Raw genomic sequence first — 14,466 nt, forward strand, 5'->3', positions numbered from 1 at the left:
GGGAGGCATAATGTTATGCAAATGTGTATATGTTTATCAGTGTGCTGTTAATAACAGAAACTTCTTCAGAGTATGGTTTTGTAGCTCTAATAGCACTCGCTCTTTTAATGATTGCTCTATATAAGACCAAGTCGTTTCCATAGCAAGGCAGATACATCACAGCATTTTGTTTGTGTCTGGGGAAGCTGTAGGCAGCTGTTTTATGGCATGGTGTGAATATTACAAGTGATTTTATTTATTAAGATGTCCAGCTACACAGAGAAGTCATTTGGTCAGAAGGTGTCTTTTAGTTCATTTAGTTCATGCTCCATGTTGTCCTTCTCAAAACCTGTCACCTCCTTGAGGAGAAAAATTGCAATTTTCTTTCTGTGCACAACCTGAAGTGCTGTGTGTGGCAGTGAATTCTCTGCAAAATGGTATTAAGTATTCAAGAATTTTTTTTTGTTTGTTTGTTTGTTTGTTTTTTAAAGCATCTGGAAAAGGTGTTCATTTAGGCAGGGTCCTATTATTATTATTTCTTGAGGATTCCCGTTACCTACCTTCCAGCAAATTGCAGCGTTAGTCACCCAGCGTGAAGGTAACATAATATAATATCCCTTTCTGGAATACAATCCTGATATTATAGGATTCCTCAGTGGTTTGGCAAAGGAAATGAGGGATGGCTGCCCCACTGTTTCTTGTATGTTCACGGGGAGGCTGGATCAGCAGGATAAAAGCTGGCTTGTCAAACAGAGTCTCATCTTTGGCAAATTGGGTGCACAAAGAGTTGAACATCTGGGCAGGTGGAGCATATACACGATTAAGTGGTCGAGTGCATGTAGGCAGCAGTTTGAAAAGAACACGTTTGCCATGGGCTTCTCTTGTCTGCGTTGTTAATTTTTTTCAGTTGTTGCAATAAGTCAAATTGTGGCTGCTGCTGTGTGTTAAATACATTGGCTAGGATTTATAATAGCCCTCATTTTGTTCTTGAGTTACGATGCTCTGTTGAGCTATGATGTTCTGTTCACCCACCAGAGGGAGAAGCTTTTTAACATGATTATATTCAATCTACAAAATAAAAAAATAAATAAATAAAAATGCCTGCCAGTATCCCGGCTACATCACAGCAAGTTACTTTACAATTTCACAGCTAACTATTGCCGTACACTTAGGTAGCACCATTCATCCCCAAAGCGTTTTACAGTCTTGGTGCCATGTGCAAGCACGTGACGCATGCACAGGCATTGCTTGCACCCACCAAGACCACGCGGTCACTTCTTCAGCGAGACGTAACAGCTGCTTGTCAGCACGCTGTAACACTCTACGGCATCTTGAAAGGAAGTGAATAGCACCGTGTCAAATTGAAACTGCTGGGACAATTTAAGAAAGCACAATTATCCAATAAATGCAGTTACCCAAACTGGAGTTCAGCCAGGAGACGAACTGTTCTCGCAGAAAGTGCAGCAGGATCTGTGATGGGCTGGAGCAGTCAGGACTTTAGGACTGCATTTCTCGTGCAAGATTGCCTCCTCTTTCCTGGCATGCTCCAAATGCTGTTGTTGGAGGTGGAGCTGCTGGCACAGTGCTGACTCGTGTGGGCAAAGCCCTGCTTTGCTGGTGGGGTCCAACGGGACCGCAGCCCACAGCTGGTATAGCTGGAGGCCAGGCGAGCCAGCACGCTGCTTAGAGAGGAGGTTTTTGCCATAAACACTGGCCTCCCTCCTCCGGGGCTTGGCAGCAGAGCACGAGGATGGGATGGGAAGGGTTTGCAATAGAAGTGCCCAAAGCTCAGGGTGTTAGGTGACCTGTTACCACGTATGCCAACTTCCTTTTTCCCAGGGTCTCTGTCATCCTGATACAACTGGGATACATAATCCCCTTTCCCGTAGAGCTGGTCGGGCATGTCAGCATATTCTACAATACCCACAACTGTCAGTTGCCTAATCCTGAGCCAGCACATGTGTTAAGCACATGCTCCCTTCAGCAGGGGGAACACACTTGGAAGCTAGCTGTAAGCACAGAAAAATTGCTCCCCAGGCAACCTTGTTTGAAAAATTCTGCTGTTTCCTTGCAGTTGTTTTCATGTGTTTGGTAGACTTGCATTTACCATCTCTGGAGTTATCCTTAGTGTGCTGTCTTGCTGCATTTTTTAAATTTTTTTTTTCCTATTTCCCACTCCCTTGATAATATTAGAACTTTAACAGCAGAAGAAAATACAAACCTGGTCCTAGGTGTGATTTGGTATCCTGTCCTACATATACTGACAGATTAAGTCATCATCTCCTTCCTTGTGACTTAGTCTGCAAAAGTTTGCTAAGGGAAATGTGTCAAAAAACAGACCATGTCAGCCTCAGGAGTTTGGCCATAAAGTCAAACAGCACGGAGCTAGGGAGGAGAGGGAGAGGGCACCGAGATGTACAGTGCTATGGCAAAATGCTTACACTTCCAGTAAAAGCTTGCTCGAGATCCATACAGGAATTGACTGTAAAATTTTGCCACCTTTGTTTTTCTGTGTTTCATTTGTTATTCCCCCTGTGCACAAGCTTGCACACACACACACACACACACTTCTGTGGAGGTTACAGGCCACCCTGATGGGGTGAGTTAAGTTGATGGCCCATTCACTTTGCATGGGAAAGGCACCGTCACCTTGTTCATGAAGTTCTGCTCTTTGTCCTTAGGGCCATCTCATCCAACATAGTTTCCTTCACAGAACAGGAAATTAAAAGCAGGAATTAATTATTAGGGGTTAAAGGAGCTGCATGCCCACTGAGGACAATGGTGTAAATTTGGGGAAGAAACTGGAGTAGTCCTTCAAGTTGAGGCAAATCCTTATACTGTGGTAAGCTAGAAATAGCCCCAAAATGTAGACAGTTCCACTATTTATTTTTTTTGCAGAAAAAGTTTGTTAATGTTTGCCCCTTGTAGTTGCCGTTCATAAAAGGAGAACGCCTTGCCCATAAAAGTGATATGATTGACAGGTCAAAACATAAAAGCTTCCTGATTCTGGTGTATGGACTGTTATTCTTATTAATTTTTCACCTAATCTAAATGATTATATTGTCATGTGACAGCAAACCACAAGAATTTATTCTTACAAGTTAAGTAATGTGAACTTGGACTTAGCCAAGCAAAACCCATTGTGAAACCAGAGTAATTTATAAATGTCTACCTTAATTTGATGGCAGTGTGAAATTGTAACTCCTGCAGACATGGTGGAAACTAGCATATGTTTTTAAAACGTGGATGTTTATATTTAAGAAGGGGTGGGTCATAGTAATTACACAGACATGTACCTCATGCTTGTTGGAAGCAGAATGGCCTGCTGCGCCACGCTGCAGGATCTGCTGAACAGAAACTCACCTAAAAAATTGGGCCTGTGGCAATTTTCCTGGGGTTTGATGTTGCTATATTCATGTGGTATTGCATCAAACTTTAGTGCATTCAAATTAATTTAGACATAAATCAGACAGAGGCATGTTCTTTTCTCTAGTCTTTTAAAGAGGTGAGGGGACTATTTGTCTCTGATTATTTCACGCTCACCAGCTTTCAAGATTAGATGCTCGTTGCCTTTGATTTCTTAAAAAGTATCTAATATATTGCCATGGACTGATTGACCAGATAACTTCCCTTTAATTTGCAGCCTGCATCACTGAGGATGCCAGCTCAGAAGAGTGATGTGCTCTGGTAGGATGTACAAGTGTAGGTCATCCAAGAATTTTGCCTAATATTTGTACAACAAATGAAAAGTCAATATTTCTCTGGTAAATACATTCCTATCACTATGCAACCTTAAACATCGGCTCTGTGAAAAAGTAAGATAATACGTGTGTCAGTGAGACCAGACAGTCATGCTGTCCTCGGGTGTAGTCAAGCTGGCAAATTCAAAACAGGAACTCAGAGTGAGAGAAGCAAAATGTTATCTGCAGAAAGGCACCAAATGGGCTTCTGAGCTGTCATTCCAGAGAAATAAAACCCTGTTGTGCAGGGGAGTGAAGAAGTCGTCTTTTCTCTTTCTCCTCAAGGCACATTTTTGGTAACAGCTATGCCACTTGTGCCAAATTTGTGACGGTATGTGATGTAACAAATCACAAGGCGACAGGCCGAGCCAGCCAAAACCACCATACTCGTTTTAATTAAAGATCCTTTACAGCTAATTTTGTCGGAGCCTTTGCAGTTGAAAGGCTGGTCGCTAGCACAGGAACTGGCCCCTAGGTTGCAGAGGTTGTTGAAATCGGGCCGCACTTGCACCTGTTGTGATTTTCCACGGGCGCATACCAGCCTTTGCTGGCATTTAGAGAAATGATAATGGTTTAATCCTTCCTGTTCTGCTTTTAATCAGTGGTGGGGTTTCAGCTTTGACGACGCTTCCAAGACTGTGCAGCAACCAAATGAGATCTGCTGAACGTAGCATTTCTTTTTTTTCTTCCCCCCTCTGTCTTGCTAGTCCTGTAGTTTTCTCCATTTAACTTGAGCGATTTCACGCGGGTCCGGGAGTGGATAGAGTGTTATACACGGCTAATGCAACGAGCTGACAGCCGAGCTTTTCAGACACGTTGCTTCATCCGGCCATCTGTTTGGGTTGGAGGAAAGGAACTGGAAGATTTCTTACTGTACAGATATATTAAGAGAAGTCAGAAAATTGGACATATGAACCTTTGTATTTTCCATTTATAATACAGTAGTTTGATAGCAGTGTATAAATCATCGGGTTAGAGCACTTTAAAATGAAGTTCTGGCACTCCCACCAGTTAAAGTAGCATTGTTATTTATAGATATTACATGAAGCCTGATGTTATGTTTAAGTGAGCGTTAAACAGTTCAGGCTGTTGTATTGTTGCTATGCACCGGAGAACCTCTGTCAAAGTGACTTTGGCACCACTGTGTATCCGCCTTTCTCCCTTTGTCTTAAAAATCTTTCCCTAATGTTTGTAGTTATCCATGTGTTCAGCAATGGAACAGCCTATTGTTAGTGCAACAAGGGCAAAGTCACACTGGGATTTTTTAAAAGAAAAAGCCAGTTCGTTACCTTGCCTAAAACTTTGTTAAATATTAAACTAGCCATACCAAGGAGTTCAGTAAAAGCAAACACTGAGGGTTTGCTAAACTTAAACCTAATAAAGTAGAAAGTTAATACTCAGGTACAGAATGTTTTCTTTTTTAAAAAAAGCCAGCTATGACAATGCACAGGTAAAAATCAATGGTGCTTTAAAAGGTTTAACTAAAGAGAGTGGAGGTGAAAGCCTGCAAAACTCCAAAATTCAGCCACATGGATCTTTTCTGTGACTTGCAGAGAACCTGAACCTCTCCACCACTCAGTGTGGAATAACTCTTAACGATGTTTATAATTTTTATAAATTATTTATTGATTATAATGTATTTATTTATAGAGCTGATAATTCAGAGAACCTGCACAAGTTCCTGTGCTCTGTCCCACTGCATTCGACAAAGGCGGTGGCCAGAAAATCTGTGGTGAGATGTTGTGAAGCAGCTGGAGTTGTTTTCCTTCCCCTCCCTGCTAGGTCATCTTTTGATATTACAAATGTGCGTGCACTTTGCCAGACCTCAGGTACCAGCTCTGTCAGAACAGAGCTGCTGAAAGATCCAAAGTCATAAATTTTTCCTTTCATGTGTGCTGGTATGTTTTTTTCATCTATTCATTTTTTAAGGGATTTGGATGCATAGCTGCCTCCTTCCCGACACCTCTTTCCCCTGCAACAATTCTGCAGTCTGAATTGCTTCAAAAAAAAAGTGTCTGTTAACAGCAACCCATCCCCATGCTTGACACCAAAGGGAGAATGTAAAAAGCAAAGTATAAAGCACAAACCGCAGGAGGGCTCAAACTGATGGCCAGAGTTGAGGGGTTGAGAGGCTTAGATTGAGTGTAAGAATTTGTACCCTCCTTGTTATTACTTATGTGCCCTGTTGAAAGCTTCTAGTTCCATAAATTTGCAGGGCCTGACGTTTTTGTTTAAATCATGTGGCTGTGTTTCAAGGCTAGAGAATCTGTTAAAGAAACTAGAGGTTACTAAATAAATAAATAAATAAATAAATTAGGCTGCTCCCACAGTAAAACAGAACGTAGAACCTAATTCTATCTGAAAGGTTTCCAAGGGAATGGGGAAAAAAATAAATAAATGCAGGAACTCAAGTAGTGTCAGTATTCTGTGAAATCTTGCCTAATGTGAATATTGACTAACTTGTAAACTGGAAGGGCTAGTCAAGAAATATCAGCTTTCATGCTGAAAGAGAAAACATGCCTAATATTTGAAATTCTTCAGCCACACAAGGTAGAACATTGACAAAATAAAATAAAATAAAAATAAAAATTGTCAATTCATATAGATTGTAAGCAAGCAACTATTAATGACGTAAAAACAAACAAACAAAAAAAAAACAACAAAAATGAGAACTCACCCACTACCAACAAAAAAATGGGTTACAGTGGGAGTAACAAACCTTTGCTAAGATTAGGGGAGTGTTACAGGCATACTTCTGGCCTATGGGAAGATACAAGTAGGTGTTAAAACTGTCTGCAGGCAGGTGTTCAGATGGGAATCAGGAAGGCTGAGGCAAATCAAGTGTGTGAAAAGACGACTGATATACGGTGAAAAAAATCTCATAGAACAACTGCAGGGAGTTTACAGAGAAACCAGTACAGTAAACATGGTGAAATAGCTATTAGTGTACTTTACTGGTGTATTTTCTTAAAAAAAAAAAAAAAAAAAAAAAAAAAAAAAAAAAGAACTTAGAAAAGAGTATGAATCTGAGGCAAAGGAAGCAGACTGACTCCTGTTCTGGATCAGGAATCTAAAGTGAAAGAAACTTGAGCCCACTTCAGAGCAGAAATCGAGGGGGATAATACTGTGCAAGACCAACAAGGTTTTAATGTGAATATTAGCAAGAAGAAAGTTACCCCCTGAGAGGACACTGTGGGTACAATCTGTAAATATGAGGAGGAAGCTTCCTGGCTTTACACTGGCCTCAAAAGATGAAAGAAGAGAGATAATAATAATAAAATGCCTTAAGATCTTGATTTTCAAGGATTCTTAAACAGGAAGAAACCTTTTCTATCCTAGTTCTCAGCTGCTGATAGCATCTGCAGTGATCAATTAGATATTGTTCCCACCAAAGTAGCAAATAAATTTACAAATGACAGTCAAAAAGCCTTTTAAAACTTAGGTTTTGTCCAGTATCCAAAAATATTCTGGAAATGCGGAGGTATCTGAAGGTTACAGGTTATTTGTCATTCCCCAGAGTATTTGACACTAATTCTCCACTTGCATTACGGCTGTGATCCCTTGGGGAGTCTTGCATCTGCTGAAGGTCTGTGTATTGAACATGATTTCACCCATTTCAGTGGAGGTAGAGTAGATCCATCTGCCTTCACTGGTCCTCAATTGTAAATAGCCAGTTTGTTTTTGCTTAGGCCACAGCCCTTGCTTAACATGGTATTAATCAGTGTGTTTTATAGTATGGTTTGCTTAAAAGAGAATTTTTGTTTTATCATAGGGTCAGCAGTAGGCTGACATTATTTCTCAATCTGATGAACATTCATCTTCTCCTCTCCTCTTTTTGTGCTTTGAGTAACTCAGAAATTACGGTCCCATTTGTCCAACAGCTCTGAGAGAGGGTTTTTGGAGAAAGATCCTATCCTGGCCAGTAGTGATTTTAAAGTTGGGCAGCATTCAGAAAAGCATCGTACGTAAACACAGCACTAATGAACGTTGTAATGAGACCAAAGAACTAGGAGTAATCATGGTAGTTGTACTTTTGTACTTTTTCTTTCTTTAAGCAAGTAGGAGGGCTTTTTTTTTTATTTTTTTTTTTTTTTACCAGTGCAAACAAGAGCTAGCTGACGTGTTTGAATGGGCTTTGGGATTCAGCAGATAAACACAAATGAGCAATACACTAGAAACTGTGCTGCGGTTTGATTAATGGAGAAAACAGTCTTCAAACAGATTTGGTTTTAGTGTGTTTTTGTCTTTGCATGAAATGGGACCTGAAAATCAGAAAGCCATTGGTGGTGATAGAGAAGGAAAGTGCTATTAATCAAAACCACTTTTGTTCATGTCTTCAAAGGCTTTCTGCCACCTTTTCCAGTTTTATCTCTTCCTATGTTTTCAGTTTAGCAGGCATTTATAATCTAAAATGAACTACAGTAGCAGAGTGACTTGTTCAAGATCAAGTGCTTTTGAGGTGCACATTTCTGAGTACTTTCTACTTAGCAGTGCTGAATGTCTCTGTAATCAAGATGTTATTTTTCAAGATGTTACACACTGCTTTATTACATGTAATAGATAAGCAATATGCTTAATATTAAAAAAAAAAAAAAAAGTCATTAGGTATGCTTTTTGCTACTTCATATACTGAAGAGGATCCAAAAATATGTCAGTCTTGAAATCACTTATTTTGAGAAAATTCAACTACATTGCATCTTCATACAGAGGGAAAAATAAGCAAAAGTAGGTATTGTGCCTACTAATGCCAGTGGATTAACACCAAGCTAACAAGCATGATTAGACTATAAAAGTATTGGAGTTAAAAAGGATTTCTTCTCCAGCTGTGTCACCTTAGTGCACCAATATGCAGGAGAGGCTTTTTAGTTTATTATTATTATTATTAAAGTTCACTGGAATGGTTTGATTAAATTGTGTAGTGTGTGGCTATTTTCTCTAAATAGTAAGAAATTGTCGTTTCTGTTGAATTTTCTTTGTATTCGCTGTCATTTATCTTTTCTGTGAATTAGTATTTTGTGTCCATTTGAGCAAGGAAGTATAGTGTTTTACCAGAAAGATATTTGCACCTTTTGTTAAGGGAAAGGTTGATCAGCATTACATTAAGAAAATAATGGGAAACAATTTTTCATCTTTTCCCTGGAAGATATGAAAGGTGATGGAAGGGTGAATAGCACTAACAACTAAGACTAACAGCTCCACAAACTAATTTTCCATAAAAAGTATTGGGAAAGCTACATGCAGATACCCCAACCATGCGTTGGAGAGATTCATCATTGCAACAGGAGCATTGTCCCACGCTGTCAGACATCTCCGTTGTTGCTTGGTTGTTCCCTCCTGAGCTTCCACTCAGGTCTTAATTTCACTTGTTGATTTACGAGGTTTAGTATGGCTGCTATAAAGACAGGACACGGAGTAAGCAGACATGTTTTTGCTTGCCTGTAGTTGCAAACAAAAGGCTATTTTTATTTTATTTTATTTTAGATTTTTTTCTTTTTCTATTTAGCTTGCTTGATAAAGAAAAAGAATTTTCCACTTGACAAGAGTAACTACTCCCATAAACTTGTGCTGTTGTGGCTTGTACGTTACCAAGGTACATGTATCAATAGGAGAAAGAAAAGCAGAGGAGTGTTTGTTTCTTCATTACCCTTGGCAACAAGTATCATCTGTGCATTTCATTTTTGTAAATGCATTTTTCTTACTCCTTAAAAGCTTATGTATATGACCCTAAAACCAGAATGCAAATGGAAGTCTATGGATATACACACTTCTGGAAATGTCAGGCTTTTACATCAGAGCCATAATTTTTCTAAACGGATGCGAACACAGCCATTGGAGTGCTTCAGATTGGCAGTGTTTAGCGATCTAGTCTAGTGTCTAAGTTTGATTTAGAAATATGTTTTCCTTATACAGTACAGTATTTTAAGTTCCTGTACTTGTATTGGATGCATATTCTTGTTTAATCTATTGGTAGTGATATATGATCTATTTATTTTACTCACTGTAAAATGTTTTGAGTAGGTATGTCATATTCTTATGTCTCTGTTCATACACTGATATTCTTGGCGCCACTTTTTGTATCTAAAGCAAAATAATGCCTTCACAGGTTGTACGTTCTTTCACATAACTTCTTTAATATGTTGAAATTTGTGCACTGCTTTTTTACAAGTTAGCCAAAAATGTGCTGTGTTATTTCGCAGACATTTTGTAAAGTAGGTAGGACTGTCCTACTTGGTGGGGGAGGAGAAAATAAGCACTTTTTAATTTGTTGCTTTAAGTAGGCAGGTATATGCCAAGCTGGACAAGGCTGTTAGAAAAATGTTGCCTGTTGCTCGTATTTCAAAATAATTTACTTGGTACTGAAAGATGGTCTTCTAAATGCTTTTGGCATTCCTTCCCCAGCTCCTGCCAGTGGATGGACATCAAACAGTATTAAACCGTCTGGAACAACTGCCCCGAGTCAAAAGTTTGCGACACCACCTCAGCTAACGGAGCAAGACACATTGGTTCAGAGGGCAGAGCATATTCCAGCGGGAAAACGTACTCCCATGTGTGCACAGTGTAATCAAGTCATTAGGTTTGTATCTATTCATCCCACAGGCTCTCAGACAGCTGAGCTTTGTTTTGCTTTCACAGGTTTTGATTCCTGAGGTCGCAAGTGTTTTAAGGCTCCATTTCAGTAACAGAGAACACTGTTTTTATATATGGATTATCTAGCAAATCTGAGAATGAGGGAAATGAAGGAGGAAAACGTGGCAAACTCCTAACAGTCAGAGCCTCACAAACTGTTTTACCGAGAACCTGAAGGCTGGGTGGAGTAGAGCAAAAATAAAACAAAGGAAAAGTAAGCAAGTTAGTTCTCACTTGCACACACATTCCTATAAAATTTGGAAGATGAGAAAGTTGGAAAACAATGTACAGGAAATCAAATAAAGGCTAACTTGTCACAAATGTTAATTTATAAACCAGACTTTCTAAATAAGAGGAGTAAAAATAGCGAGATCCATCATATAAGAAAACCAAGGAATATGGGTCTAACCATTGCTGAGAATGGATTAATAATAATTTTCTACTGTTACTTCTCAAATTCCTAGGTGGTCTCTTTGGCAACTGGGTAGTTTGTGTACTTGATTTATATATAATATGGATGGAAAGGATTAATCCAGAGAATACACAAAACCAAGTATGCCAATTGAGATAAATAAATTCCACCGAGTCCCCTAAGATATCTGTCTTTAGCCAGAATTTCTTACGGAGGAAGAAATTAATCTGGGCTGCATTGTTCAGTCAGTGATTTTTGACAATTAGTCATGATTGTCTCAACCGGGGAGCTATAATCACTTTTTGTGTTAATGTGCAAATCATTCCCAATTTTCATCTACCTTACATTTTATTTTTTCTCTAAAATAGATTTTTTTTTTTTCTGAAAGAGATGTATTTTTCTAAGATGTCGTCATCTTCAAGGTTGTTCAGTTATCTGTGCTGTTGAGCTGCAGGGGCAAAGTAATGCCCTGTAATATTTCTTTTTATTCATCTGTCCCATGTTTTCAGTGAACAAGATAGGAGAGCCTGCACAATGTTTCACATAGTTAAAGAAAGAAACTTGTTTGATTAGGAAAGTGGGCTCTATGAAATAGATAAATTTCACTCAGTATAACAGAAAATCAAGCTTTCCACCATGCCCTCTAGAGCCTCTTGAACCCTGGCTTGAATTCTACATCAGAAAATTCAACTAACTCTAATCACTTGCTTTCTAGGGATGAATTGAGTCCAGCCTGTTGACTTCCATTAGATTTCCATTCTGATAGTTCACTACCAGTTCAGTTAACAGCAGGGTAATCTTAGAGGACTCTTTGCTAACTCATCTGTGATGTTTTGGAGGTCTTTTCTTATTTCCATCATATATGTCAAGGAAATAAAAATATATAATCTGAATCTCCTTGAAGCAACAGAAAAAAGTATAAATTCTGAATGTAGATATACCTGCTCTCTAATCCAGATTTTGTTCTTCACCGCAAAATGAAAGATTAATTTCAAAAAGGCCTATACACTTTTTGGATGAGATTTGTCTGATTCATTGAACGGTTCGGTCTATATAAACATCATATGTGTCTTTAGTATGCTGACTTTTTTGTTCTCTGCGTGTTGGAGAACTTTTGAGTTCATCTAGTAAATACTGACATCATCACAGTTCAAACTATGCTGCATCTTTCACGCAAGAAACGTAGCTTGGTGCCTCTTAAAAGACCTGTGCTTCAGCAGGGTTTGTTGGTGCTCTGTGCCATGGGGTCGCATGGCACAGATCTCTCCTTGAGCAGCTAACCTCTTCTGTCAGCCCTTAAAGCACTTGCTGCTGTTCCCTGCTTTCATCACCATTGAAGAGATGAGCTTCAGCCCTGTAAGTAGGCAAGTGTAGTGGTCTGTGGAGCAACCTTTGCTCCTTAGTGGCCACATAGGAGAAAGGGGCAGCCCTACTTGATAGTACTTAAACCATTGTCACCTACTGTAAGTGACAACTCTTCCTGAGTAGTAACTGATACTGTTGTCTGTCTTTCAACTGCTGTTAACATGTAAATCCTTAAATTTCTTCACATGTTAAATGCCATCTAAATTATTAAAAGCAAGCATTGTTTCATTTGAGTATGAGTTGACATGTGATAATCAATGCCAAATATGCCTAATGTTCACATTGTGCAGTGGATTTGAAAGCTTGCATTGGCATTTCAAGTTCAAGCTTTAGCATAATTACAGTTCATGCCCTTACTGGTAGTGTTACCTATGAAAAGGTAGGAGGAGGATTAAGTGACATTGCACTGTACATCTGCTTTGAAGCCGGGATGCATTGTGGAGTTGGTTACTTTACACTAAGGCATAGAATAACCATGGTTAGTTAAGCCAAAACAATTTCTTAGAGGCGTCTTATAACTTTTTAATATATCTTTAATTATTGATACAGTGATTGCATAGAGATTTCATTTTTTTTCCAAAGCTTCATTACATAATCTTTTGTTTCTGTGTCTAAAAGTATCAGAGTTGGAGGCAAACTAAATTTCCCGTGATCTACTTGCTGTGTCAGTCTGGCAAACTTCTGACACATCCTGATGAAGACTTCTGGTTCTCAGGCAGTCTCACTGAGTGCCACAGTGCAGAGTTTGCTCTCCCTTTCAAGTGCAAATGTGTTTTCCCTGTATCTCCATTGAGAACATATCTCTGGTATACCTGTGAGTGATGATTTGGTTTTGTCACTTTTTCATAGATCTTAATTCAAAGACACAAGGGGAAAATTAGGAATGGTGCTTCACTTGAACATCTCCTATACAGAAATTATATATCACATCATTTTCAAATGAGAAGATAATAACTAAAAAAGTGATTGACCTACTCAGCAGATGTGGAAATCCTTTTGATCTCTCCACCACCAAATTTCAGTTCTGGCTTGCTGTCATAATCAAAGCCACATGAGAAGCTAGATTATTGCCATGATAATGCATCGTGACCATACTGATAAAGTTATATTTAGTTACAAGTAGAATAATAGTGAAATTATCCTTATATTCCTTGTACATTATTTACTTTTCTTTCCAATTTGACCCTATATCATTGCTACATGTGGGACCCAGATGTTAGATGTGGCTACCAAATTTATGTACCTGGTGATCCTTTGGGAAATAACAGTCTGTAAATACTGATGTAAGTACATCACAATCTCTCAAAAAGGAAAAAAAAAAAAAAAGTTACTACTATTTGCCTCCATCTGCGGGTTTCGTTCACATGGTCTTAGATGGTGATGTCAGAAATCTGGTCCAAAGCACTTAGCGTTTGAAAGTAGGTTGGGATGAAACCGCATTCATAGGTAGCTGTTGCTAGTTAGGTTGTCCCAAAGCATCAGGTGGGAAGAACATGTTTTTTGAGTGCCACCTTTAAAATTGGACTAGTTTACAAAGAGTCAGTTGACATAAAGTTCTTGGGGGGTTTTGTTGTTGTTGTTAATGCACAATGAGGAATGAAGTCATCTGTAGCCATCTTCCTAGCATTTTCTGCCCTGGCTTATTCCAGTAATGATGGTGGGCATGTGGCCCCCTCACTCCAATCTTTAATTCCAATTCCTTTTCAACTGAATGAGGCAAATAAATAACTTTTCTTACTGGAAGCTATTGTTTTGATCACAAAAATATGCAGAGACTAGGAATAAGTCCAAGTTCTGAATATCACGTTTTTGTGTATTTTACATAGCAGGTGGGTTTTTTTTTTCTCTTGCTCTCTTTTTTTTCTTTTTTTTTTTTTTTTTTTCTTTCCACATGCTTTGGGGCAGCTTTTAAGTCACTGGTATCATTAAGCCGCAGCGTCAGCTTGACATGTTTAAACTACAGCCTGATTAAACGTAAAATCGCATTTAGAAAGTGCTCCCCTGGCCACGTGTGCGCGGGGAGCAGGCCCGCTAATGGAACACCTAGGAGACATTGTACAGGGCACGGCCACAGCTGTCTGGGGACTTCTGGGAACGAAACCCCATAGATGCACTCCTGCACTGTTTCCCATCCGTCTGGGTTCCTGCGCGCTGTCTTGAATGGCTAACCTCAATATGTCAGAACTGTAAACTGTGGAGAGCTAAATGTAGCAGATGTTGTAAAAATTCCTTCCCCTCCTGTCGCTAGCGTGCTTGCTTTCCATTTCATAACTAACCAAGCCTATCATTGCAGTGCAGATGGCCAGAAACCCAATCCTACCTGGAGTGGAGAGAACCTCTTCG

General features: G+C 39.2%; 1 protein-coding gene across 11 annotated transcripts in view; it reads left to right on the forward strand.

Moving 5' to 3' along the window:
- PDLIM5 (PDZ and LIM domain 5) overlaps positions 1 to 14,466 on the forward strand; it is a 129,760-nt gene that overhangs the window by 104,571 nt on the left and 10,723 nt on the right. For all 11 annotated transcript variants that reach the window (XM_068681728.1, XM_068681725.1, XM_068681724.1 and 8 more), the window contains one exon: positions 10,119 to 10,293. In XM_068681728.1, the coding sequence (XP_068537829.1) occupies positions 10,119 to 10,293 (175 nt within the window). The remainder of the gene's footprint in view (positions 1 to 10,118; positions 10,294 to 14,466) is intronic.

Source organism: Anas acuta, chromosome 4 (genome assembly GCF_963932015.1).
Source record: "Anas acuta chromosome 4, bAnaAcu1.1, whole genome shotgun sequence".
NCBI lineage: Eukaryota > Metazoa > Chordata > Aves > Anseriformes > Anatidae > Anas > Anas acuta.